Source organism: Bos taurus, chromosome 13, assembly GCF_002263795.3.
Source record: "Bos taurus isolate L1 Dominette 01449 registration number 42190680 breed Hereford chromosome 13, ARS-UCD2.0, whole genome shotgun sequence".
NCBI lineage: Eukaryota > Metazoa > Chordata > Mammalia > Artiodactyla > Bovidae > Bos > Bos taurus.
In genome coordinates, this window is record NC_037340.1 from 61,378,625 (window position 1) to 61,405,886 (window position 27,262).

The 27,262-nt window shown below is 54.2% G+C and overlaps 3 protein-coding genes across 10 annotated transcripts; all 3 read right to left on the bottom strand.

Moving 5' to 3' along the window:
- FOXS1 (forkhead box S1) lies at positions 1–1,309 on the bottom strand. The gene is given in 1 exon segment (NM_001099716.1): positions 1–1,309. A coding segment is annotated over 1 exon segment (993 nt). The 5' UTR covers positions 1,255–1,309; the 3' UTR covers positions 1–261.
- Positions 1–13,899, bottom strand: LOC618409 (interferon regulatory factor 4). Of its 3 annotated transcripts, XM_059893010.1 has the most exons (8): positions 13,581–13,899; positions 7,772–7,961; positions 7,376–7,476; positions 6,455–6,551; positions 6,270–6,335; positions 5,139–5,510; positions 4,557–4,675; positions 1–4,323 (listed from the first exon to the last, which is right to left on the bottom strand). In XM_059893010.1, the coding sequence occupies exons 1-8, from the start codon at positions 13,809–13,811 to the stop codon at positions 4,213–4,215; spliced, it is 1,287 nt and encodes a 428-aa protein (XP_059748993.1). In that variant the 5' UTR covers positions 13,812–13,899; the 3' UTR covers positions 1–4,212. The 3 variants fall into 3 exon arrangements, with proteins under 3 accessions (XP_059748993.1, XP_059748992.1, XP_059748994.1); XM_059893009.1 differs by having other exon boundaries at positions 1,594–4,675; positions 13,608–13,899; XM_059893011.1 differs by lacking the exon at positions 5,139–5,510 and having other exon boundaries at positions 1,594–4,675.
- Positions 13,900–17,196: 3,297 nt separating this feature from the next.
- On the bottom strand, positions 17,197–27,143 carry DUSP15 (dual specificity phosphatase 15). 6 transcript variants are annotated; one of them, XM_015474259.3, is made up of 7 exons: positions 25,821–26,588; positions 25,057–25,090; positions 23,383–23,465; positions 21,203–21,252; positions 20,145–20,219; positions 18,857–19,028; positions 17,197–17,836 (listed from the first exon to the last, which is right to left on the bottom strand). In XM_015474259.3, the coding sequence occupies exons 1-7, from the start codon at positions 26,535–26,537 to the stop codon at positions 17,564–17,566; spliced, it is 1,404 nt and encodes a 467-aa protein (XP_015329745.2). In that variant the 5' UTR covers positions 26,538–26,588; the 3' UTR covers positions 17,197–17,563. The 6 variants fall into 6 exon arrangements, with proteins under 6 accessions (XP_015329745.2, XP_002692331.1, XP_010809944.1 ...); XM_002692285.6 differs by having other exon boundaries at positions 25,810–26,008; XM_010811642.4 differs by lacking the exons at positions 21,203–21,252; positions 25,821–26,588 and adding an exon at positions 24,340–24,398 and having other exon boundaries at positions 25,057–25,079.
- Between the last annotated feature and the right edge of the window lie 119 nt (positions 27,144–27,262).

Consider the following 27,262-nt stretch of genomic DNA (forward strand, 5'->3'; position numbering starts at 1 on the left):
TCATCATCACACTGGCTTTATTGGCCCTGAGAGCCACAGAGTAAATCCCCAGGGGGCCCTGCTTCCCCTCACCCCCAAGTCTGTCCAGAGGCCCTAGGGCTGGCTGAGTGTTCACCGCTGCAATCTTGGCTTCCTGTCCCAGCTGTCGTGAGCTTGCCAGGCCCGCATCCTTTGAGAGCTCCCCAGATCCCAGAGTCAGGCTCAACCTGGAGGGCGTAGTTGGCAGGGGCTATGCAGGGACGGCCTGAGGCCGGCTGGCCTTCACTCAAAGAAGAACATTCCTGGCGTCCGGTACAGGCAGGGGGTCAGCCCCAGTGGGTAGCTGGAGCTTCCCTGGACAGGGAAGCTGCCTGCAACCCAGGGTTCCTTGGGGTCAGCTGGCAGGGGCAGCGGGGCCCGGAGGGAGGCTGGAGGGGTGGATGGTGCAGGGGAGGGGGCTGCTGAGGCCAAGAGGTGCTCCAGTCCTGGGTCAGTCCCCATGCAGAAATTCAGCGCCTGCAGCCGGCACTGGTAGCTGCTCCCGATGGTGGCCTCGGGGGTCAAGATGGGTGCAGGGGCCTTGCTAAACCCCTCAGCCTCAGAGAAGCTGGTGGGAAAGCCAAAAGCAGGGCACGAGGAAGACGAGGTGGCCACAGGGAGCTCCCCTGGGCCTGCAGCCTTGGGAGTGGGCATCTCCTTGGCCTCTGAGGGTGTCTGAGGCCTGGCATTGGTGGTGGCCGGGCACATGCTGGCTGGCAAGGCCCCCACCAGACCCCCATAGCTTAGGCCCTTGGGTTCCAGTGGCTCCGGCGGGAATGGGCACTGTCTGCTAGCTGCGACGTCAGGGGCTCCTGGGTCCTGGCTGGTGGCTCGGAGGGGTCCACGGCGCGCTTTGGTGGGGCCCTTGGTGCCCTCAGCACCTGCCCGTCGGGTGAAGCGCCGGCGGCGGCGCAGAAAGCTGCCATGCTCAAACATGTCATGGCAGTCGGGGTCCAGCGTCCAGTAGCTGCCCTTGCCCGGCTTGCGGTCATCGCGGGGCACCTTGACAAAGCATTCGTTGAGTGACAGGTTGTGGCGGATACTGTTCTGCCATCCCGGCCGGTTGTGGCGGTAGAAGGCGAAGCGGCCCATGATGTAGCGGTAGATGCCGCTGAGTGTGGCCCGCTGCCCTGGAGAGTTCTGGATGGCCATGGCGATCAGGGCGATGTAGCTGTAAGGAGGCTTGGTTGGCTCGGCCGCAGGGGCCAGGGGCCCGGGTGGGGGTGGCTGCTGCATGCTGGCCGGGCTGGCCGGGCTGGCCGGGCTGCCGGAACCGCAGAGGCCAGGCACGGTGTCCAGGGCTGGTGTCCGGCACAGCCTGCCCAGGCTGGTTAAAAGGCCCACTGGCCCAGCCTCCCAGCCTGGAAAGGCAAAAAGGGGTGGGCCCGCCAGGCTGCCCTCCCTTCCTCCCGCGCTCCCCTCCCCCCAGGCCCAAGAGGGGCGGGCAGGAGAGGCCAGGATTGGGAAGCTGTGAGCAGCTGCCCAGGGTGAGGAGACATGGGAGGGAAGGGACTGAGACCCTCAGCCCACATGTGCTGCCTGGTGGTGGTGGTTGAGGACGGATGGGATGTGCAACTGGGCGAGACAGAGACAAATAAAAAGAGATCAAGGCAGAGATAGAGAGAATGAAGAAAGGAAGGACAGAGACGAAGAGAGGTGGGGACATAATAGGGAGACAGGAACACACAGGAGACAGAGGCAGAGACAAGAGACAGCAAGTAGACAGCAAAAGGGGAGACACTGAGAGCCAGCCCCATACACGTGCGCACGTGCACACGTGCACAGAGCACAGAAAAAGAATCACTGAACAAGAGAAAGAAAGAAATCCACAAAGATAGGACGAGGGAGACACACACACACACACACACACACACACTCTCAGGAGAGAGGAGAGGTAGGATCTGTGAGCTCAAGCACAGGGAGCTTTGTGAGAAGAGCCTCAGGGCCTCTTGAATCCCCACCTCTGGTTTCCTCTTTCTCCTTTCCTCCTCTTCCCAGGCCCGTGATTCTCTTTCTCCTCCCCGAAGTGCAGAGCACTCGGGGTCACACTGTTCCCTGCCCTTCTAGCACTGGGGTCTGCAAGACGTGGGCACCTGGGGTGGTCATGAGAGCCAGCCCAAACCCGGCTTGCTGGGCGCTGGCGCCCTCTAGTGACTAGAATGGGGAGGACAGACCTCAGGCCAGAGACATCCCCCTTCCAAGAGGCTCTCAACCAATTCTCTGGCAGAGCCTCAGTTTCCCATCTCTAAAATGGAGCTGATGACTCTGCAGTTGTCCAGGCGGTGGCAAAGCTTACACAGATTCCAGTGCTCTTTTAGAGCCTGGCACCGAGTAAGGGTTTGGGCATGACAAGGACTGTCACCTTGAGCTGAGTTTCTCTGATAGCTGCAGCCTTAGGCTGGGGGTACAGTGAAGCCCAGGACAGTCAAGGCTTGTGAAGGATGAAGCAACCTCCACCGTGCTCTCCCAGCCCCAAGCAACCAAGTCAGCCGGCACCTCCTGTGCGCCACTGACATGCCAGGCCAGCTCCCCTCCCCTCTCGACAGTTACTTCTCAGACCAACTCTGCTCCAGAGGCCCTCATAGGTTCTTTTGAGTAGATGAGGAATCTGAGGCTCAGAGAAGTTAAGTGACTTGCCTGACACCTAGTGAGAGACCAAAGCTGTGATTTCAACTCAGAAGTCTGGAACTCCTTAATATACTACTCCTTCTGTGAGGGGCAGGGGTAGAGGACAGTTACTGGGTCACCACTGGGAACAGGTTTGTGACCCCCAAGGGAATAGGGACCATGGTTTGCTCTATCCCCAGTGTGCAGCATTTGCCTGAAATGGAGTAGGTGCTCAATAAACATTTGTTGAATGAATTTTAAAAACAGTGATTTGACTGACTTCTGTCCTTTGCGGAGTCACAGAGTTTCTCCTCTGTAAAAGTGGCTTATTTATATATCACTGAAAAATTTATTACATTGCCATCTGTAGGAGAACTCCTATAAATAAAGTCAGAAATCAGAAAAGGTAAAAGGTCTGATATCTGGGGTAGAAAACAGTGACTTAACTGACAAGGCAGGGTCACTGCCTTCATGGTGGAGGGGGTTCCCTCCCTCCACCATTCTCACGGACTCCCTACAACTCACATTTTGCAAAAATTGGTGGGGCTTGGGGATGGGATAGACTCCTGGCTCCCACTTAGGTTCCTATCCTAGGCCTGCCTCGGTTTCTCCAAAGTCAGTATCTACAGGTGGCGGTCTAGTGGTTAGCATTCAAAGCCCCAGGTTCAGGTCAAGTCCTCTGTTTTGGGAGCCCTGACCCCCACTACTTCTTACCCCCTCCAAAGAAGAGAGACTTGTGGCAGGTGGAAGGAGGGTCTGGAAACTCAGAACCCCTCAGAAGTGGGACAGTTCTGTTACTGGTTGGGCTTCAGTCTAAACCATACCGAGGGTCTAATTATTAGTAAACTCAGCCCTCGCTCCTTTTTTTTGGCCAGGCTGTGGGGCTTGCAAGATCTTAGTTCCCCCACAAGGGATCCCTCCAACCTGGGCCCCTAGTAGTGGAAGTGCAGAGTCCTAACCACTGGAGCACCAGGGAACTCCCAGTAAACTCAGCTTTAAGCAAACTTTATAATGGATCAAGTGCAGTTAGAGTCCACTTTAGGTACTTCCCTGGTGGCTCAGATGGTAAAGCGTCTGCTTACAATGTGGGAGACCCGGGTTCAATCCCTGGGTTGGGAAGATCTCCTGGAGAAGGAAATGGCAACCCACTCCAGTATTCTTGCCTGGAAAATCCCCTGGACAGAGGAGCCTGGTAGGCAACAGTCCATGGGGTCGCAAAGAGTTGGACACGACTGAGCGACTTCACTTTCACTTTTCACTTTTAGGTAAACCAGTGTAGGCATGTCCGACTCTTAACAAAAAGATCAAGCCTTGTTTCTGTCCTAATTGTTATTTCTGGAGCCTCAAGATTGAGTTTGATTTCCAAGCCTGATGCCTCAGGTCTAGCTGTCTATCTCTGTGCCTGGTTCCCAGGCTCCAGCTTGGTGGCTGAGTGGTTGAAGGCCGTGACTGGCTTCCACTGTCCCAACCTATCTTAAATCCCCTGGCTCAGTTGGTGCAGGACTAGGGTGGGATCTATACCCTGTGGGGAGTTGCTTTAGCGGGTATGGTAGGAGGAAGAAGCCGCTTAGGGCTGACTCAGCTGTGTCAGCAGGTGATTGATGCTGTCAGGGATGCTAGGCTGGGAACCTGCCACCCGGGCACCTGGCCGTGGATCTTCGAGTGCAGGAGGAGCTCCCTGGCGAAGACTGGCTCCACCTGCGGGGTGGGAGTGAGGTGGAGGAATGAGCCAACCTTCTCCTTACCCACCCACTTTGTTGGGGGGCGGGGAGTGACAACCCATTTCCACGTGCATTTTCACACAGGAGGTCTTCCAGATCAGAGGTCATATGGCAGGTCAGGGGTAGAGCTGGGACTGGAGGGAGCAGTGAGAGGCTATTTAGAGGGGCTGGGTGGGGGGTGGTTCTCCGATGGAGCGGAAAGTGACTCACATGGGCCATAATGAGCCGCTCCTCGGGCTGGTCCGGGGGCCCCGGGTACTCCTCACCAAAGCACAGCCGGATCTGGTATTCGGGCTCCGGGCAACCATCTTGTAGGTGGGCTCGCAGTTCTATGGGCACCAAGATGGTGGGGTCTGGGGTCGGGGGATCCCATCTGGTGCCCACTTTGTGCTCATATCCCCTGACCATGTCCTGTAAATCCACATCCCCCACGTGCCCAGGCCCACTTCCACATCCCTATGCCTGTCTCATGTCTCACTTCTAATTCTCAGGCCCTGTGCCTTGTGCCCTAGGCTCACTATCATGCCCACTGCCACTCACCTATGCCTATCTTGTGCCCAGTGCCCCAATGCCCACCTTATGCTTAATGCCCTAAGACAACACGTGCCCAAGTCCTAGGTTTCTGTCCCACACCCAAAGTCCCAAGCCTGCCACAAGCCTACACCTCCACCTCCTACAGGCTCATGTCCGTATTCGTTCCCACTCCCGGTGTTTCTGTGTCATGTCCTTTGTTTCCAGGCCCATCCCAGGCCCAGAATTCTCAAACCCATGGCCCGGCTGTCGCGCTCTTACCCGCGAGGAAGCGGCGCGTGTCGAGCAGCTGGCAGGTGCGCTCGCGCTCCAGTTTGTTGGGCTGCGCGCGGTGCGGGGCAAGCGGGCCGCGCCAGTACACGCGGCCCTGGCAGAGGCGCTTGGCGAAGACGCCCTCGGGCGCCACCCACAGCAGCACGCCGCGCTCCAGGTGGGGCAGCAGGCGCCGCAGCACGTGGGCGCTGGCCGGCGGCTCCGGGAAGCGAACCTGCGCGACCCTCGGCGGCGGCCCCAGGAGTCGCTCGGCGGCCGCGGTGGCCGCGCGCGGGCTCAGGCTGCAGCCCTCAGCCGCCAGCGCTGTGGCTTCGCGCACCAGCTCCGCGCGGTAGAAGAGGCGCACGTGCAGCCAGCAATCTGCGGGAAAGGGAGCGGGCGCTGGCTCCCTCTCCATCCACACAACCGGGCAGGGGACCCAGCGGTCCTCCCGGCCCCCACCTCAGGAATTTTTGACACTCTCTCCCGTTAAGTGGTAATAATTCTAGCAGTAGTGGTGGTGGTAGTATATAATTACAGCTTCCAGTATAACTACTTTCAACGGATACATACTTGGAACTACCAGGATGGAACTGGTAGTTGAGCTTCAAAATCAGAGTTTGGAGCCATCAGTACAATGGGGGCATGATACTGCTGCCCTCCTAGCCCCAGTTTTTGGAATTCTAGGAGCTTCTTCCCAGCAAGGATTTTAGTGCTGGAAGAAATAATAATAATAGCAACAACAACAAAACAGCAGGCTCCAGTTAGCAGTATGCTCAGTGGTTAGGGCTGTGGGCTCTGCAGCCAGGCCCTTGGATTCTAATCTCTCACTGCCACTTAGGAACTGTGGCGTCTTAGTAACTTTCCCAAGGTTACTGTGTGGCCTTGGGCAGGGTTCTTAATCTCTGTGTCTGGCTTCTGCATCTGTAAAATGCCAGGAATGGCAGTATCTATCTTACAGGGCTGTGGGGAGACTTAGAAGGATGCCTGGCATAAGCTAAGCCCTCAACAAATGTTCGCTCTTGTTATCTGGAGTCTGCATGGGTGTTTTGGGTGGGAGACAGAGGCTATTTGGCTTCAATCCTAGGCCCTCCTCAGTTCTGCACAGTGGTCAGAGGAGAGGGCCTTCCAGTTCCTTACCAGGGTTGCTGAAATCCTCAGATGGCAAAGGGCTCCAGGGGTGGACGGGATTCTGTGCCTGGTAGCCTGGGGAAGGAGAGGAAGCAATAAGGCATTGTCTCACCCTGGGTGCCTTTACCCCTATATCAAGGTCACAGAAGAGGCCAGGGAGGGGGCAGGGTTGGGTGAGGAGACCCAGTCCTTACTGTGGTCAGCCAAAGGGCTTGGGAGCAGGAAGTTCTGCTGGGCTAGCCTGGAGGGCTGCTCCTTGTCTTTATCCTCTGTGACTAATCCGGATCCATCCTGAGCATTGGGAAGAAGGGTGGTAAGGGTAGGAGATAAGACCTGTGGGCCACAGGAGTTCCCAGACAGTCTGCACTGGGGCAGATGGAGGTCTGGGCAGAATGGAGGGCAGCTGGGGTTAATAGGGACTTTGAGGTTTCAGAGCTGAAGACTCTTTTTCCCCACAGAGGTAAAGAGAGTTGATGAGGTTTTTGGAGATACTGGGGTCAGAGATGAAATTCATTGTGGTAGGGAGAGAAGTGCTAGGACTGAATTAGGAGATGGAGTGACAGAGATGGGGGGCACAGAGCGATGGATGGAATGGGGCACTGGGGACAGTGGGATGAACCAGGCTAATAGGGTGATGGGATGGAGCAATGGACCATAAGTGAAGGAGATGTGTCAGGTGGAGTAAGACTGATGCAGACAGTGATGGAGACAGAGATGATGGGAGATGATAGAGAGCTAGAAGTGATGAAGGTGAAGGGAATACAAGGGAACTAGATTTGGTGGCATGAGTGGGGACATACTGATAGACCCAGTGATAACAGAGGAGAGGGGGTGAAATGGGAGAAAATAGGATTGATGCACATGAGGGATGGAGGTGAAGGTGATGGAGACAATGGGACAGAGATGGTGGAGTTAAGGAGAATAGAAGGAAGGAACTGAAAGTGATAGCAGAGATGGAGTAGAGGCAGGAAGCAGAGCTGATCGAGGGATGGGGACAACGATGGCCAAGACCTGATGGAGAGGATGAGGTGATGCACTGGAGATTGTAGCGGGGGTGGCACGGGTGCGAGGTGACTGGGTTGGCAAGGCTGCAGGGGCTAGAAGGACACACTGACCTGCTCTTCGGTCCTGCAGGCTGGCTCTGTCACTCCTCCAGGGGGCTTCTGCTGGCTCTGAAGAATGCCCTCCTCTTTACCGGGAGCACAAGCCCTGGTAACTGGATGGCACAAGAAATAGTCTGTGGTTTCCTGGGCCCCAAGGTGAATCCCTTCAACCTTGTCTGAGATGATCCCAGCTCACTGCATGATCTCAGGCAAGGCCCGCCTCTCTCTGGGCCTCAGTTTCCTCCTTTTGGAATGGGGAGGTAAACTGTAAGCATCCTTCTGTGTTTACCAGCCCATGATTTTAAGCTCAGTAAGTTCACTCTTTCCCATTTTACAGATGGGCAAGGTGGAGTCCTTATTGCCTAGAGAGCCATTCTAAGCTTCTACCTCCAGGGGGCAGTATGGTACCTGGGTCGTGGGCACCATCAGACAGGAGCCGGTAGACCTTGTAGGGGTTGGAGATGTCCAGCTGGCTGCGCTCAGGTACTTCACAGAAGTCAGCACTCTTGTTGAGGGCACAGCGGAGCCGTGTCTTCCAGGTAGAGGGATCCTCCTTGTCAATGCCCTCTAGGTACTTGCCCTTGTATATGGCCCAGGCCTGAGGATAAGCAGGGGAATAGGGGAGGAATGACCTGGGAGACAGGGCTGGTGCCATGCAAAGTGATGAGGACTGCCTTGGCTCCACCCTTCTGTCTCTTTCTCTGCCCCTAGGCTCCTCTGTTCCTCCCTCCCTCCATCCAACATTTATTTCTTGAGCTCCTGCTCCTTGAGCAAGCTCAAATTATAGACTGAAGGGGGAGCAAGACAGACATCCCTGTTCTCAAGGAATGCAAGTCTAATGGGAGAAGGCAGCTGCAAACAGCTGAAAAGAAATAATTATATTCCAAATTATGGATTGTGAGAAATAAAAAAATAATACAATGGGACAAAAAATGATGGCAGTGATCTGCTAGCTGCTGCTGCTGCTGCTAAGTCGCTTCAGTCGTGTCTGACTCTCTGCCACCCCATAGATGGCAGCCCACCAGGCTCCCCCATCTCTGGGATTCTCCAGGCAAGAACACTGGAGTGGGTTGCCATTTCCTTCTCCAATGCATGAAAGTGAAAAGTGAAAGTGAAGTTGCTCAGTCGTGTCCGACTCTTAGCGACCCCATGGACTGAAGCCCACCAGGCTCCTTCATCCATGGGATTTTCCAGGCAAGAGTACTGGAGTGGGGTGCCATTGCCTTCTCTGGACCTGCTACCTGGAGAGCCATAAATAAAATCTGCACCTACTGCACCATACAAAGTGGACTCCAGATGACCAAAAAAACAAAAGTAAGGTGAAACCATAAACCTAATAGGAGATTATGTAGGAAGAAATCTTCTAGGGGGCAGATAATGTTTCATAAACAAAATTTTGAGGGCATGAACCATAAGGCAAAAAATTTGCAAAGTCTGAATCAGCAAGGGGATAAGATCTAGAACATATGGGAACTCCTGCAAATCAAGAAGAAACAGAGAACAACCCCAAAAGAAAAAAAAAATCTTATCAAAGAACACCAATGAGTGGTTTACAGAAGAGGAAACCAGTAGCCCACGAGCATAGGAGATGTTGTGACTCATTAGTGCCACAGAAGTGCAGATAAAAGTATGAGATATCACCTGTAAGCTTACAAAATTTAGCCAGTTGGCTAAGCCAGGAGTTGGTTGGGATGTGGACACTGTTAGTGGAATGGGGGCAGAGTTTCTGGAGGGTACTCAGGCATGCCTAGTCCAGTTAAGTAAAAGCATAGCCTGTGACCAGAAATTTCAGTTCTCAAGGAATTCTCACAGAAGCTCATGAGGGGACCAGATTCACTGCAGAGTTATTTGTGGTTCAGAAAGCAAATTTGTGTCCATCCCTGGGGAAGTAGATGGGTGTGTGTGTGTGTGTGTGTGTGTAATAGATACCCACTGTAGAGTCTGTACAACATCTAGGAACAAATTAGATGGACAGAGAACAAGAATGGATCTTCAGAGCTGACCCAAAGCTGACCCAAAGTACTTGAAATCAAAGTAAGATACAGAATGAGACCTACAACACAAGATGATGTACATAAGGACACACACCAAACAGCAATGCCCACTTTGCAAGAACACATATAAATCAAAGATACTCATTAAACACATTAGAATGACTGTTATGGTTGTTGTTTGCTGTTCAGTGGCTCAGTCGTGTCTGACTCTTGCGCACTGTAGCCCACCAGGCTCCTCTGTCTATGAGACTCCCCAGGCAAGAATACTAGAGTGGATTGCCATTTCCTTCTCCAGAGGATCTTCCTGACTCAGGGACTGAACCTCTGTCTCCAACTTGGCACTTGGGAAGCCTGACTGTTATGGTAGAGGGACTAAATAAATAAAAAATAGGAGGGACTGCTTTAGAGAGGGTTATCAGAAAAGGCCTCTTGGAGGAAGCAGCATTTGGGCTGAAGCCTGATTGAAAAGAAGGAAGGAGTCTGACAAAGAACTAGGGGAAGGCTGTTCTAGGTAGAAAGAACAGCGAGGGCAAAGGTCATGGGGGTGAGCTGGATTTCAAGGAAGGCCAGTGTGGAGCAGAGAAGTCAAAGGGGAAGACAAGAGATGTCTTGCTCGAATTGATCACATTCAGGAATCAGTGGTGGACGGGGGTGGGAGGTGATTTAACCGATAAATCGCACTCAGTCATTGCTCTTGGAGATCCCAGGCTTAGTGGGACACCAGACAAAAGCCACACTTCCCCTGTTGGTGTCTCTTGCCAGTGGTGAGACCTTTAAGGCTTGATTTTGCGGTCCGTAAACTGTGCTAATAATACCTAATCTCACGTGGTTGTGGCAGGTGTAAGCTGAGTGGTCTGGGTAAAACGCTTAGCACAGCAGCTGGCACACAGTCCTCGCTTGTTTACTGCAGAACGTGTTCATTATATTCGTGATGCTCTAACTCAAAGGTAACCTGGGCTGGAGGCTCGGGGAGCTATCACCAAGCTAAGAGAGGGATCTTTGGGAACATTGCTGTGCCCCCCCAAGCACACAGAGTGGTGCTTGGCACACAAGAGATGCTCAGTAAATATTTGTGGGATGGACTGAATTTGGCCTTAAAGGATGAGTAGGAAATTGCCAGGTGAAGTGATATTCCTGGCAGGGTAACAGCTTGAGCAAAAGCGTGGCATGAAGCACGCAGGGGACAGTGAGCAGCCTGGTATGACGAGCTGATGTGTGTATGTGAGGGTGTGTATACAGTTGATTCTCATTACTCATGGTACTTGTGTTTCCTAAAATTTACAGAAACACTGAGTAAGGGAACACTGAACTATCGCTCCTAAAGGAAATACAAGGCTAAGTCCTTGTCAGCCTCTGGTACATCAACTGGTCAATACATCCTGTTTATCAACTAGTCAATACATAACCTTGTTTTATGTGTATTTCTGTTGAAAGACACCTTATTGAATATAAACTGTTGATTCATTAACAGTGAACTTATGGCCAACACCACTATAACTAACATCTGAAAGGAACTTACTTTATACAGGTATTTTCTCCAAAAGGCATATCACAGCCTTCCTGTGCTCAGGAGTCCTAACAAAGCTTCAGCACTGTGTGGGCTTGGGGGTCATTTTAGACAGTGAAATCACCAAGAGAAAGCACAAAAAGTATCAAAAATGTGGTACTAAAGATTGTCTGTGAAAGAATACCTGTGAAAGGACAGTAGAAGAGCTGAAACTAGGGTTGTCACCTTGTTCAGCTTCTGCTGGAAATGTGCATACTGGTGACCCAGTTTTTTGTTTTTTGTTTTTTTTTCATTCTGTGAATGACTGCAAAAGTACCTTGAATATCAATCAGGGGATTACACATAATTTCAGCAAGTAAGAGAATTTTTCAATATGCTATCTGTGAAGAAAGAGGATCTACTGCATGTGTTGGGGGAAAGAGAAAGAGGAATTAAGGAAGAAGACAGACTGAAGCTGGATTATGAAGGCCAAGCATTATCCTGTGGGCTTTGAGGTACCGGGAGGGCGTGAAGCCAGGGGGTCACATGTGTGTGTCACTAGTGGGTTGAAGGATAGATCAAAGCACCCCCAAAGAGGGACAGGAAGGGCTAGTCCACAGAATCTCCCACTTCTGAACAGCACACAGCCTTAAGGTACAGGCCAGGTAACCACCTGTTCGACACTCAATGAGTTCCTTCTGTGAGCCGGGCACTGCGCTGAGGGTCACAACCCATGGGCAGCTGGAGGAGGCAGAGTCATACAAGGCACTTGTAATTCATAGGGAAAGTTGTTCAATGGAGGAAACAGAAGGGATCAGGGCTGACTTGGGATCAGAGCTTCCTCAATGCTTTAAACAAATGAATACATCAGGGGAGGCTTGTCTTCAGTAGGGGATGTTTATGCTGAGCATGATGGGAGTTGGCCGGTAAAGGTGGAGAGGGTGTTCCAGGCAGGGGGAACGGAATGTACAAAGGTCTCCCAGTGAGAGACACAGGAACCATTTGGAAAGTGAAAGAACTATCTGGCTGGGTCTGAAGTTGGGGAGGGAGTGGGGAGAGATGGACAGAGGCCAGAGAGGAGCAGTTCGTGCAGGGCTTTGAGGTCCTGGTAAGGAGTTGGGACTTAATTACAGGAGCAACAGGGAGCCATGGAAGGAATCTGAGGAGGGGAGTGCAGAGGCAACATTTACATTTAGAGTGATCCCTCTGGAGGACAGAGGGGAGAGCCAAGGGACGGGAAAGCAGGGCACTCAGTTGTCCTGGTGAGAGATGGTGGGAATGGATCCAAGTAGATGGCTGAAAGAGCGGTTCTGCAGGAAGAGCCAAACACCTTGGTGATGGGTTAGAATGAGATTGGAAAAGAGGGGAGCAGCCAGGGTTCAGGTGCCTGGCTCTGCAGTCTGGGTGGCGGGTGATGCTATCTCCCATTTTGAAAAGCAATTTCGCAGCGGGGAGCTGACAAGTGTGGTACCGAGGAGGTGCTGAGCTTGAGAGATCTGGGAGTGCTAGACTAGCAGGCTTGGGGCTTGGAGGGGAGGCTGGGAAACACTGGGCTCCATCCTGAGGCTGTGTAAGGAGAGTGGGACACCAGGAGGGAGGCCCAGGAGGGAGTGCTGCGAACACCGAAAGAGCAGGAGAGGGGATGGAGGCTGAGAAGCAGGGGCCCGGAAGGCAGGAGGAGAACAGGTCAGGGTTGGAGTGGAGTGGGCACACAGAGATTCTGGGAACCAAGGGAGACTGTTTCAAGGAGGAGAAGGGGGCCACTAGATGCAGACCAACTGAGGGGGGGGGTGTCTAAGAAGATGATAGCAATGGCATTCTTAGAGACAATTAGAGACATCAGCAGGAGAAAGAGAAGCCAGGCTGTGGGGAGAAGAGGAGCTGAGGGGTTATAAGTGAGGGCGTTGATGATCAGAAGGCCCTTTCTAGATGCTTTACACTCTGTGAAAGTAGAGGGGAGACCAGAGAAGCAGGAGCTGGAGGTAGCTTGGTGTTTGGGATGGTGGCAGTGGTCTGGGATGTGGCTGTTTGCTTATTGCTCATGGAAGAGATTTGAGTTAAAACCTTGATGGGAAAGAGACAGTTTGGAGGAAGTTAATGGTGACTGAAGAAAGATAAGGCATTCCTGGAGGAGGTCCCTGAGAAGGGCTGGGCTTGGGAAGCACAGAAAATGTCCCAAAGTTGCTGGGGTTAACAGTTTAGGGGTGGGAAGTGGAGGGAATTTCCACCCATGGCAGTGGTATCTAATTTCCCCAGGAAGAGGGTGAAGTACCCTAGCGGGTGAGGATGGTGCAAGTCATGCAGTGCTTGGCTAATGCTCTTTTAAGAGGGTGGGCTTCCCAGGTGGTGCTAGTGGTAGAGAACCCTCCTGTCAATGCAGGAGACATAAGAGACTCCTGCATTGATCCCTGGGTCTGGGAAGATCGCCTGGAGGACGGCATGACAGCCCACTCCAGTATTCTTGCCTGGAGAATCCCATGGACAGAGGGGCCTGGTGGGCTACAGTCCATGGGGTGACAACACTGAAGAGCTGGACACACTGAAGCGACATAGCAGGCACCCAGGGGAGGGTCTCCCATATGTAGAAAACATTATCATCAACCTAGAGACAGCCGAGGTTAAGGGCTGAACGAGTGGCCGGAGGTGGCAGCGCATCAGGTCGCTCCAGGCGCTGGGACCGTGTGCATACAGAGCCCTCCGGGAACCAAACCTGGGACCCCCGCCCCCACTCCCTTACCCTGAAGAGCGCAGCGTCCTGCCGCACCTGGTAACCCTGCTTGGCTGCGTGCTTCCAGGGGATGCGGAAGAGGGTCTTGCCTGCGTCCTCCCAGCGCAGCCCCGCATAGCGCCCGCTCTCGATCTGCGCCACCAGCCATTCTCGGAGGCGCAGGGGACCCCCGGCCCCCGCCATGGGTCGCCGGCTGTCGGAGACCTTCCCTTCGTCCCTCCGCCAGGGGTCGCCGGCCATAGGGGAACGCAGTGCTCCGGGGATCAGGTCTGGGGCGTGCGGGTGACCGGATCCCAGGGCGACAGGGGATCGCGCTCCGGGGCCACCTGGACAGCGCGGAGGCGGCGAAAGCGAAAGTCTGTGTGGGAAGTTTCGCTTTCCTTTCTGCTCCCTGGAGGCCCTTTCGCCCCACCCTGTATCGCCTGGCCTGGAGGGCATCAGTCCTTACACAGCGGGCAGCCTGAAGTGCCGTGGGAAGCCAAGACCCACTGGAGGGTAGAGGGTGGAGTAGCCCCGGGTTCTACCGGTCCCTGGAGCCGGACGGGGGCGGGGGGCAGGGGGCTGGGGGGGGCCGCGGGCACCCAGGGTGTCCCTTGCTCCATCCCTGCACCTGTTTTCCTTTCTTCACAGCCTCCGGGAAACTTAGTCTCTTTCCAGGACCAGGACTGAAGAGGTGGGAAAAGCATAGTGCCTACCAAACTAACTCCTGGCAAAACTGGGAGGCAGAGACTGGTTTAAAATGCACACTTCCAGCCTCCAACCTAGACCTGCAGAATTAGATTTCCTGGGCAAGAAGTCAGGGAACGTGAATTTTAAACAAGTCCCCCATGGGATTCTGATCCAGGTGATCCATGAGCCACCCATGGAGAAATATTTCCTTAAATACTGGGAGTCCCCTTCTTCTGACCACTCCCCGATAAGCTTGCTTGGTCTGGCTTTCCTGCAGTGTCTCAATTGCTCACATGTCTCAACAGCATGTGAGATGTGTAAAATTACTGATTTTGTCATTAGAAGACTGAGGTCACCCAGTTAGTGCCTGGGGGAGCCAGTATCTGAATCCGGGACTCTCTGCCCCCCGAGTCCAGGAGCCTAAACAGTGTCCCACACTCCAGTGTACCTGGAGTTTATATAGATTCCTGGTGGGGTCTGTGATACCAACCGCCCACCCCACCCCACCCCACCCCACCCCCACCCCACCCCACCCCACCCCCACCAGAAGTATATGCAATTTTTTCATCTCTATATTTTTTCTGGGTGGCGCTAGTAGTAAAGAATTCACCTGCCAATGCAGGAGATGTAAGAGACAAGGGTTCAATCCCTGGGTCAGGAAGATCCCCTGGAGGAGGAGGGCACAGCAACCCACTCAGTATTCTTGCTTGTAGAATCCCATGGACAGAGCAGCTTGGCAGGCTACAGCCCACAGGGTCACCAAGTCAGACATGACCGAAGTGACTTAGCACGCACGTATCTTTCATTAAACTGTCAAAGGGGGATTGTGATATGAAAAAGGTCAAGGAGCTCAGACTGCTCCACGCTGGCTGTGTACCTGGGTAAACTGAGGCTCTGAGAGGGAGAAACCAGCCCTCCCTGCAGCCAGCACTGAGCAAGATGGGGGCCAGCACTGACCAGAGGCTGGGCACTGTTCCTCGTGTGTACCTGCCAGGGAGCTTTCCTCATGCTCCCCACTCTCTGTCCTCATATGGCAGCAGCCACCCAGTTCTGACCTTTCTACAGTCACAGCCAGGATTCAAACTCGGAACTGCAGGGCTCCAAAGCGGCACAGAGAATTTCAGATGGTTAAATACAAGAGTAATACTTGAATCTAAACAGGAGTCTCGATTGTGTCAGGCAATCTCTTCATTTTTTTCAGGGCAGGGGGCAGAGTCATAGTAACGAGGAGGATGGGGTCCACAGCCTGGATTCCAATCCCAGCCCCCCACCCCCAACTTGCTAGCTGACTATCTTGGGCACCAAGATGGTCAGTTTCTTCATCTGTCAAATAGCAAAGCCTACTTCATAGGGCCACTTGCAGATTCCATGAGATGCAGGTCCAGTGTCCAGCACATTGCCTGACCCACAGAGAGTGCTCAATAAATGAGTGATAATATTATTGCGGTTGTTGAGCCAGAGTGTGGTGAAGGTAATGATGAGGGGGGGTGGGGAGCATCATGAAGGACCTGGAATATCCTATCAAGGGGTTTTGTTTTCTCCTAGAGATGGCAGAGATAATTGTGTGTGCTCAGTTGTTTCAGTGTGTCTGACTCTTTGTGACCCCAAGGACTGCAGCCCACTTGGTTCTTCCTAGCAAGAATATTGGAGTGGGTTGCCATGCCATCCTCCAGGGGATGTTCCCAACCCAGAGGTCCAACCTGCATCGCCACCCCTGAGCCACCAGGGAACCCCAGAGGGCGATGGGGGCTTTTAAATAGGGCGCGACACCAACAGAATCACGAAGATGTTTTGAACCCTTCGGGTGGTGGCACCACTAACCAGCCAGGAGGACCACAGGCTCCCTGCACTCTGGTGAGTCCTACCACCCCGCTCTCCATACACCCTCCTACCTCAGGCCTCTTCAGGTACTGTACCCTCTGCCTGAAATGCTTCCACCAACACAGCAAAGCAGCTGTTTATTTGTTTATCCAGGGTCTTTCCCATCAGAATGTCAGCAACATGAGTGCAGAGGTTTGCTCACTGCTGTGTCTTCAGTGCCCAGCTCATGGCCTGACACACCGTAGGTACTCAATGAACTGTTGTTGCGTGAATGCCGAGGAGGAGGTGGGGCAGCAAGTGAAGGTTATTTCATCCATCTCCCACCCCCAATCCTGGAATCTAGGCCTCCGCCATCACCCCCAGGTCTCGGTGCATCCTAAGAACCCCTGTACAGGTGATTATTAGATTACAGAAATTTCAGATCCCTCTTAACTCTAAGTTAATTTTAGTTTAGGAAAAATAAGCTCAGGTGACCATTGTTCATCCTCAGCCAGTCTGCCGCTATCTTGGGCTGCCCTGAGGCCCTCCCTTCTCAGTGCTCCCCTGGCCTTTAAACTCTAAGTGGGAAGGGTCATTCCCAGTAGGCGGGGGTGGATCCTCCTGGCCAGTAACCTTCAAGACCAGAAGGAGTTGCTTTTTAACAACCGTCATGGGACACAGACTGTCCAGGGTCACATCCAGCTTCCCCTACTCTGGCTGTGTGTCCTTGGACAAGCTGCCCGACTTCTCTGAACTTGTTTCCTCCCTGAGGATTAAGTGAGCTCATTCAAGTAAAAAATCAGGCATGAGGGAGGTACTACTTCTATACCTTTACTAGCTAGGATTTGTGGATAGGGAAAGGAAGGGAGCTGGGGAGGAAGAGGTGGGGTTCAGGGAGGACAGGGGCTCAGCCAGGGGGCAGGGGGTTCAAAGAGAAAGAGGAATTGGGGGCCTTTTCAGGAGACCAGGGCTCCAGGGAGAGAGAGCTGTGAGGATAAAGGAAGCGGAATTCAGCCCAGCCCACTGCAGTGCTGGGAAGATGGCAGGCTCCTCAGGCCGTAGGGGATGCAAACTTCCTCCCATTCTTGTTTCCTGCAGGCGTCAGGAACAGCGCCCCCTCACCTTAGCTCAAGGACTGAATGACTGGGAGACGAGATCAGACCGGCAGCTTCTGCGTCTCTTTAATATCCTCCAGGCCCATTCAGCCCTCCCCCTCACCCATTCCCACTCCCGCCGCCTTCAATGGGGCGGGGCGGGGGGGAGGCGCCCTCCCCCAGCCCAAGGACTAAGGCACCAGGTGGCTGCAGCAGGCCGGCCCAGACACAGAGCCACACACACAGATGGAGGACACACGGACTGCGGACGCAGACAAGCCAGGAGGGCAGAGGGGCAGGGGCAGGGATCAGGCCGCCGCGCGGCTCCCACGGGCGCTGGGCCCCTCCTGAAGGCCGTGAGAAGCCCGGACGATCCCAGAAGGGGGACCAGTCGGGAGGACGAGGGGCGCCACGGCGGGGGCGGGATCCTCATTTGCTGCCTTTGCGGGACAGACACCGCGGGAGGCAGGAGAAAGTCTGCTTGACGCGCGCCAACAGCGGCAGCGGCCGGTGGGCCTCCCGGGGCGAGCGCGGCACCAGGCGCTGCAAGGTCCCCTCCGAGGCCGTGGAGTTGGGCGCCGGGGAAGCGGCCGCGGTCGCCGAGCCCTGCCGGCAGCGCTTGCACAGCGGCAGCAGCGCGCGCACCTCCTCCTCGTCGCGGAAAGGGCTCTCGCCGAAGCGCTCCTCCAGCTGCCGGCGAAGCTGGGGCGGGAAGAGGGGCGGGGTCGGTCCCCGGCCCCGGGTCCCCTCTCCATCCTTAGACCTTCCGCTCTTTTACTAGCTCCCCACACCTTGCTAAGCCCCTCCCCTTCCTGAGCGTCCTCTTAGCTTCCCTTGGGGTCTCCATCCCCCTCAGTGAGCCCCCTCTCCCTCCGAGTCCCTTCCCTCTCCCTGAATCCCCTTCTTCCCCTTTGACACTCCAACTTCCAGACCTACTGAAGTGACCCCTCCACCTGCACAGTGGGGACCACACTAAGCCCTCCCCAGCCTGCACAACTCGCCTCTTTCCTAATACAGCCTTGCAGACAAGTTTGGGAACCAGCCTGGCTTCCTACACTGGCTGCTTCTCTCTCTCCCTTTCTCATCTCTTGTTCCGGGGAGAGGGGAGGGTTGCCTCAGTCCCTGACATCTCCACGTGTCATCTGCCCAGTGGGCACAGGAGAAGGTATTGCTTTGGCCTCCTCAAGGACCCAGGGGTGGAGTAGGGACTGGACAGGTCTCTCCAAAGGAGCCAGAGGCTCAAATGCCTTCAGGTTCCAGGCAGGCAGAGTGGGCATTGCTGGCACCTGGCCAAATTGAAGGGTCCATAATCTGGCCCGCGGGTATACACATCCTAAGTTAAAAAGGAGAAGGAAACCTCTGGCTGTCCAAACAAAATACACCTAGGGGCTAAGTTAGCTCAAGAGCCACAAGTTCAAGACCTCAGAAAAATCTGCCAGGTCTGAAGCACAGGCAAAATTCTTTCCAGTCAGTGCTCAGCTCAAGTAAGAAGTCTCGCACCCCTGCCCCAGCCCCTGCCCCTGTTGTTGTTCAGTTGCTCAGCTGTGTCAACTCTTTGGAACCCCATGTGTAGCCCGCCAGGCTCCTCTGTCCTTGGGGTTTCCCAGGCAAGAATACTGGAGTGGGTTGCCATATCCTCCTCCAGGGTATATTCCCAGCCCAGGGATTGAAACTGCGTCCCCTGCATTGGCGGATTCTTTACCACAGAGCCGCAGCCCCTACCTTCCGGGAACTGCCCCAGCCAAACTCCTCAAGCTGCTGCCTAAAGCCTGGGTTGGGGTTGGCAATGGGCCGGGTGGCCTTGATGGCTTCAAGCACGTCCCTCCAGCTTAGCCCCGTCACAGTCATCACATACGCCGTCACGATGGTGGTGCTTCGGGAGATGCCTGCAAAGCTGGGACACCATACCCCCAAGACTTCAGGTTAGGCCCAGTCTCCTCTGTGTCCCCCAGGCACCGAATCCACACTCAGCTCTCCCACCTTTGCCTCCTGAGCTCCAACTACAAGGAACCTGCCAAAACCTGTCTTCTCACATCCAAGCCTTTGCCTTTGCTGTACCCTCTGCCTGGCATTCACCCACAACAAAGGCCTGAGTGAAACATCACTTCACTCAATCATTCAACACATGTTTCCTGATCATCTGTGATTTTTCAGGTACTGGGGATATAGTTGGGAATAAAACAGACATAGTCTCTGCCAGCCTGGGGCTTATAAGATGGTTAGGAGAGACAGACACTAACGAGGGAGACAATTTCAGGTGGTGATAATTGCTTTGAAGATGAGTCCAGGGGCTAGGAAATGGTATAGGAAGAGGGATTCATCTAGTGGAAGGGATATGGAGGATTAGGGAAGGGGTTCCCAAAGAAGTGACAACAAGCTGAATTCTGAAAGATGGGTAAGGATTGTTAAGAATATTCTGGCAGTGTACAAAGACCATGTGAGTGGGATCCAGATGGACTTGAAGAATGGACAGATGACCAGTGAAGCTGAAGCAAGGAAAGGAGAGAGGGGGAGAGACAGGCTAAAGGAGGTGTCCCTATGGCTCAGGCAGACCTTCCCTGAAGTAAGTGTGGTGAGAAGTCATGGGATGAATGACATCTACAGGGCCAGGAGGTCCTGGGAAAACTCAAAAGGTCCCATCTCCCAGCCTGGGCCTCCTCACTGCCCTGTACTATAGCCTCCAAGGCTGGAGGGGAGGAGAAAGAGCCGGAACTACTGGAGGATGCTGAACTACCTGCATGACTTCACCTATTCCTCCCAATAGCCCATCAGGTCAACAGTCTGTCCCCCATTTTACAGATGAGATAATTGAGTCTCAGGGAGAAACAGCTATCTGGCCACAGCTGGGGAGAGTGTCATCCATCAGGCTGTCAGATGAATGGTGGACTGTCAGGCATGGTGACAGGCTGCAGAAGCCCCATCACAGGCTGCACTCCCCGCAGGATGAGGGTGTGTTCAGGATGGAGGACACTCACTCACTTCCCCTCCCCCCACGCCCTTCCTAACTCACCAGTGTACAAGGCAGTTTCCCCCATTGAGGCGGCAACAGTGGATGAAGTTGATACATTCCTTGAAGTGCTTTTTGCTAGAGAAGAAAGCAAGAAAGTACTGAGTGTTGGGGTCGGGGGGCACAGGTCTCCAAGAAGCTGTCCCCCCCACCCTCCATTTCTGGGATGGCAAGAGACAGACAAAGAGCCTTGGGCCCTCAGGTCAGCTGACACGTGAGGTGACTAGGGGCCGATGCTGCAGTACAGGTGGAGAAGTGTGTGTGCAATAATGGTGGCATTTCAGATGGTGAGAGAAGCCTTAGATGAAATCCCACCACAGAGGCAGAAGCACCTCCTCAACGGGTCCTGTGGATCCTGTTTTCATGGAGGATTCATCTTGATCTTTCAAGGCATTGGGCGGGAGGAGTCCCACCCCTCTGGGGTCTACAATCAGAGCACCTGGGGACAACAGCCAGCAGTGGGGTTGGGAGCAAGATTCCCAAGGGTAAGGAGTGTCTGTCTGGGTCCCCCGCAGGCTGGGGGCCCCTACTACTAATAACACAAACAATCTTTGCTTTTTGAGCCCCCGTTACACACCAGGCCCTGTCCTAGAGCCTCAACCTGTACCATCTGATCCTTGAAAGTCTCCTTGATGATGATAGATCCCCACACCCCACACATCCATTTTTCTCTCTCAGAGAGGGGAAGTGATTTGTCCAAGGTCACACAGCAAGTAAACGGCAAAGCCTGGCCTGAACCCAGATTCCTAACTCCAAGGCCAGGAACAGGCTGAGCCTGATCCTTTCCAACCCATGAGGGCATCTGAGCCTGAGGGACAGGGTGCTTTCTCCATTCATAGGTGAGGACACTGAGCTCTTCTGGGAGGTTAAGGCTTGGCCAGCGGCATAGGCAAGGACATGGCTGAGAATCAAAGCAGTCTGGGAGACCACCTGTGCTGGGGTCCCCAGGACAGCTCTGGGGCCTGAGTCTTCTCTGTCTTCTCTCAGGCCACCTCCCACCTCCCGTCCTCCCACCACAGGAGGCAGCTGTCCTGTTTGTCAGCCCGTCCAGAGGAACTTACATGGGTACCTCAGGGGCGTCGGCCACTGAGATGCGAAGGTAGGTTATGTCCTGCAAGCACAAAACACACATGGGCAGTGGGCAGCCCTTGCCTGCACCCCCTGACCCCAGCCTGGGCCTCCCAAGCACCTCGAGACCCTAGGCCAGTTCCTGCCCCTCTCTGGGCCACTGTTGTCTCTGCCCAGAGGATAGACACCTTCTCTGAGAGCCTCTCAGGTCTGACCACCTATGGTTCCAGAACCTTCTGAGGAGATAGTATCTTAACCCCATGGGTGGCTTGGGCATCTGCCAAAAATGGGCCCAGGGACTTTTTATTTAACAGCTGGGAAAGGGTCACTTAAAGTGACTTCCCTCCATGTGAGGATTACAAAATTACATAGTAAGAAAGGCAAAGTAGATTTTATTATCTTGAAAAGAAACAAAAACTATGAAGATAAGCTTTTAGTTCATGAACTGTGGTTATAAACTCTGTGCATGCTAAGTCACTTTAGTCGTGTCCGACTCTTTGTGACCCCATAGACTGTAGCCTACCAGGCTCCTCTGTCTATGGGATTCTCCAGGCAAGAATCCTGGAGTAGTTTGCCATGCCCTCCTCCAGGGCATCTTCCCAATTCTGTACTAATTATTAAAATAATCAAGTATGAATTGTCAGTAATTTCTCCAACAAACGTGCTCTGATATCATACCCAACCTTCATACAAGATCTTAAAGATGAGTTCTGCCCACATTCCAAGAGGCACTTTTCTCAAGAACCTCTCTTCGTCCTTTGATATTCAAATGGCTCTTTTCAAGGGCCTGGCCCACCTCCAGCCAGTGACTAAGGGACCCCCTGGCCAGGTCCTCATCTGTTAGTGGCTTGTGTGAAATTCCAGCCCTTCTCTATAACTCATCTTCCCCAAGGTCACTAGAGCCTGCATCTTTTGCAAGGTTTGCAATTTCAGTTTGCAACACAATTGGCCTTGAACTTCCTGGGCATTATCAAACCCTGACTGGTAAATTTTGTGATGGATGGAGAGGGAGATGCTGGTGAGGAGAGGGGAGGGCTGTGGGAGCAAGGACTCATTTTGCCAGCTATCATTTCATTAGTAAATATAGTCATGCCTAGACAGCTTCCCCAGGCACTGTAGTGACTGCATTCTCCAAATACTCCAAAACAAGCCTCTCCTATAAAGCAAAAGCAGACTCCACTGACCTGGAAATTTCTTCTTCAAATGACACTGAGAACCAAAGATTATCAGAGGTTGCTCTTAGAGACCATCAAATCTGACACAAGGGGAAACTCAGGCCCAGAGACGGGGAGGACCCTGCCCAAGGTCACAGAGCAAATCTGTGACAGAAGCTGGTCTGGATCTCAGGTCTCCAGGGCCCCTTTCCACCCAGTGTTCCTTCCCTTCAGTGGGTGACCCAGACGCTAACAGATAAGAAGGAAGGGGCTCTGTTGATAGGTTGAGAATATGATTAACTTTGTTATTATATCAGCTAAAATTTATTGAGTACTTATTATGTGGCTCTCAACAACCCAGTGGGGGTAGGAACTGTTATAAAATCCCCCTTTTTCAGACAACTGAGGTCTGGAGAGGTGAAGTCCCGGGCCCAAGGTTCCAGAGAGAATGTGGTAAAGATATGAATTCAGACCGCTGGACTCCAGCACATGTGGCCTGGATTTCTGCCTTTCCTACTCTAGGTCATAACCCTTACCCTGTTTTTTCCAGGACTTAATACCAGCACCAACCCTCCCAGTGGAGGCCAGTGTGCAAAACATCTTCACCATCTCGCAGCTCCCTGGGGACAGACAGGGCTGAGGGATCAGAGACCCAGATGGGTAAAATCATAGCCCCAGGTCACAAGTGAGATGCAGAGCCCGGAATCATCTATTCAGCTGGACAATGGGAAGCCCCTGTGAGAACTCAGCTCCTTAGCCAAGGAGCTAAGCTTCCTGGATGTGTGGCCTTTGGCAGGGTACTTTACCACTCTGGTTCTCAGTTGCCAAAGAGGGAGCAAGTAGGGATGCTAGTGGAAAACAGATCAGTTTTTAACCAAATGAGTTAGCATGGCTCAGGAAGGCCCATGTGCCAGAATAGGACCTGGCACGTAGTTGGTACTTGATAAATGGGTACTGTGGGGGTGTAAAGCACCCCTCCCCCGCTATGCACACAGCCCTGGGGTGGGGGTAAGGCATACCTGCAACAGAGGCTGGGGTGACTCATGAATGGAGATGATGTGTGTGATCTTATTCCGGCCTAGCTGATCTGTGTCTTTGGCATCTGAAAGAAACAGGATGTCTGAGCCAATCTGGCAGGTGTGATTTATATGTTCCCGATGGTCAAGTGAGGCAGGAGCTCACCGCCCTGCTCTCCTCCTGGTCCCTCCCTCTCCACCTTTGCCCCCCCTCCGCCAGCACCCTGCTCCTTCGCCACCTCTTGCCCCTAGCATGACAGGGGCATACCCCTGTCATACCCCTAGGCTTCAGTCTTACCACTGGGGTACCCACAGGTAACAGCTCAGCACCTCCCCAGCCTTGTCCCCCCATTCTTCCCATCGCAAACACCCTTTCCTGGCATATTCTTGACCAGGCAATTCTACTTTTAGGAATCTTGACTACAGAAGAATGAACTCACACGGAAAACTGTGTGGGAGAAGACCATGTTCTCTTCTTATGACCGTGAACACATCAGAAATAGTTAAAAATGGGAACAACCCAAAAAGGGACTGGATAAATAATGGTATATTCATACTTGAATACTCTGCAGCCACTAAATGGATCTCTACGTGCTGACGTGCAAGGAAGTCCACAAAATATTAAATGCAAAACACAGGCTTCAGAATAGCATGCAGAATAGACTTCCTTTTTTGTTTTAAATAGTGTATCTGTATTTATAAAGTTAAATGAAACATGACCCAGGGAGATGCTCCCCACAGCTCTCAGTGACCATCACTAGGGGCTGGATTCCCAGAGTATGAAGATCTTTTATCATCAAAGTAAATAACACTCTATCTCCGCTCCATGCCCACTTCATCATCCACCACATTGACTGTTGACTATGTGCACACTTGGCTGAGCGTGGCACTGTGGGGTCAAGTTCATGACCCCTGCCCTCATCAGCCTACATACTTAAAGAGGATTCAGACCTTACTTACCAAATATTCAGAAGTCGATGTGGTGTGAACTGCTGAGGAAGCTCCCAGGGAGGAAGGGACTAGGGTTTAGGAGAGGGGGAGCCCCTAAGCCCAGGGGGGACAGGAGTGGGTGGAGAAAGCTCTGCCCCAGGCAGATGTCCCTCCCTCCCCGAAGCTTTCTCTGACTCCACTGATGGAAGTGACTTCTCCTGCCTCGGGTCTCACCAGCTCCAGACCAGCCTATGTCTTAGCACAGGTCTGGGACAGGCAGAGTGCCGTGGCCTTGGGACAGAGCGGGCAGTGCTCACCAGTGAAGTTTCTGAGGTAGACTCCAGTCTCTAGAGACCTCTCCTCTGAGGAGGAGGTTGTGCAGGGAAGTGTTCCCAGCTTCCCAGCTAGAAGCAACACCTCTAAACAGACCTCAGCCCAGAACCTCAAGACCCAAAAAACCCTTAGAGGCGGGGGTAGGCCTTGTGCTGAGGCAGACGCTGAGGCTCCCAGCAGGTGCAGGCCTGCCCAGCGTCCAGTGTTCTGAGCCCTTTGCACTGGAGCCGCTCCTCCACCCTCGTCCCCCTTAGACCTCATGAGTTCTTCCCTGCTCCCAGCCTGGCATCACTTCCCTGCCCCCAGCCCCATTCCTGAGCATGTCCAGGGTGCGTGGGCCAGAGCATGAATGGTGGACACAGGCCTGGGACAGGGAGCATGCCAGGGCCTTGGGACAGAGTGGGCAGTGCTCACCAATGAAGTTTCCGAGGTAGAGTCCAGGAAGTACCTACAGGAGAGACAGGCAGGGCGTCAAACGGGTAGGGGTGCATGACAGCTCCCCTTAGACTCGTGAAGAGTGTCTGACCCTCAGGACTCAAGGAGCAGAGTCCTCTCTCTTGTGGGCCTGGACTCTCTGTGAGAGGGGTCTAGGGAGGGCGGCAGAGGCAGGCCACCAAGGGATGCCAGCTTGGGTAGGGGGAGAGGAAGAAGGAGCAGGGCACAAAGACCTAGGGAAAGAGAGTGGGAGGAGCACAGGGGAGGGGCGAATGGAGAGGTGGACTTGGCCGGTAGCAGGTAGGTGATGGAGAATTCTGAGGAGGCGGTGGGAAGTAGGGACAGGTGGGGAGTCAGGCAGAGGCATGGGGGTGTGGGAGTCGGGGTGGGGAAGGATGGAGAAACAGCACTAGAGAGTCCAGGGGGACAGAGACAAGGCAGACAGAGACACATGGAGACAGAGAAAGGGACTCAGGGAGAGATAGAGCCTAGGGTTGACAGAGAGCCACAGAAAGACACAGCAAGAAATACAGAGTCACAGAGACACGGAGACACAGTCAGAGAGAGAGAGAGATACAGCCCCAGAGAGACAGACATTGAAGTCTGCTCGTAGAGACCCGGGGAGACGGAGAAACACACACACACAGCCAGCCAGAGCCAGAAGGTCAGAGGCCGGCGCCCGGCCGGAACTGGGGGCGGCCAGGGGCGGGCTGCGCCATCTCGGCCCCCTACCTTGGTCATACCATTCCCCATGATCCCAGGCACGGGGTTCCGGGAGCACCCCAGCTCGCCACCCGCTGAACGCAAGGGTAACAGCTGCCCTGACGGCCCGGGCCCGGCGCCTGCAGCCTGGCGGGGATCGGGGGGCCCGGCGTCCGCAGCTCGGCCCAGCTCTGCCCAGCCGCCGCCGCCGCCGCCGCCCCCCCCGGCCAGGGAGGGAAATGCTGGAGCCGCCTCGGCCGCCACAGGCTCCTCCTACCCGCTCGGTCACGTGGGCCGCACCCCCCCAACCCGTGGGTCGCGGTGGGGGGCTGGACAAAGCCCCAGTGTGCCGGGCCCGGGGCCCGCGGGACAACGACAGCTTGTTGGGGCCGCGTGGGGCCTCCACCTCCGGAGGTGCGGGGTGGGGGCGCTCCCCCAACCCTGGCACCGTCAGGCTCGGGGAGGGGACGGCGGCGGATGGGGGCGGAGAGAGCCCCCCAGCCGCGGGGCCCAGAGACTCGGATCCCAGTTCCGGCTCGGCCCGGCCCTCCCTGTGGGGCCCTGGGGCAAAACGCCGGGCTTCTTCGGCCTTGTCGGTTTTCTGGTAGAAACGTGACGGGGGCTGAATTTGGATCGCTGCTGCTGCTGCTGCTGAGTCGCTTCAGTCGTGTCCGACTCTGTGCGACCCCATAGACGGCAGCCCACCAGGCTCCCCAGCCCTGGGATTCTCCAGGCAAGAACACTGGAGGGGTTGCCATTTCCTTCTAGGGGTCCTCTGATCTTCAGATTCTGTGTGAGGCAAGAAAAGTGGGTAATTCCTTCCTTTTGTACACCCTCCTGCCCCGCCCCCATGCAGGCATCCTACCCGCCAGTCATCCTCCTCCCCGTCTCCTGCAGCTGGTCCGTCCTCCCCTCCTGCACTCCATCCATTCACTGGTCCGTCTGTCCATTCATCCAGTCATCCTCCCGTCTCTTCCTCTCATACACTTTGGCCTCTGAGGAGGGTACCATCTGGGTCAGCTTTCCTGGGACCAGGCATAAGCCTACTTAGGAGCTCCCATAAATCAGAGGTACATGTGAGGAGGGAGATGAGTGAGCCTTATGGTCATCTGGGTCCTTTGAAGTAAAGGAGACTGCAACAGGGTGTAGTTAGAGGCAGGAGTCTGGAAAGGTGGGTATGGAGACCAAGGTTCCAGGCCCTATTCATTCACCTATGACCTGTGCAATGACCCTGGGCAAATCCCCTTGGGCTCCCAGCTACTAACTGTATGTCTCAGTGTGTTACTAAAGCTGGAGAATGCGAAATAATTGAGAGCACACACTTCCTAGGGGACTGAAATAGTAACCGCTAAACCAGCTCTGCTCCTCCAGCAGTCACCTGCCCCTCTCCACCTACAGTAGTAGGTGACTGCAGCAGGAAGGTGGGGACCGAGTCCACGGAACCTGTTTGAAATACAGTGACTGGAGGAAAATAAAAGTGTTT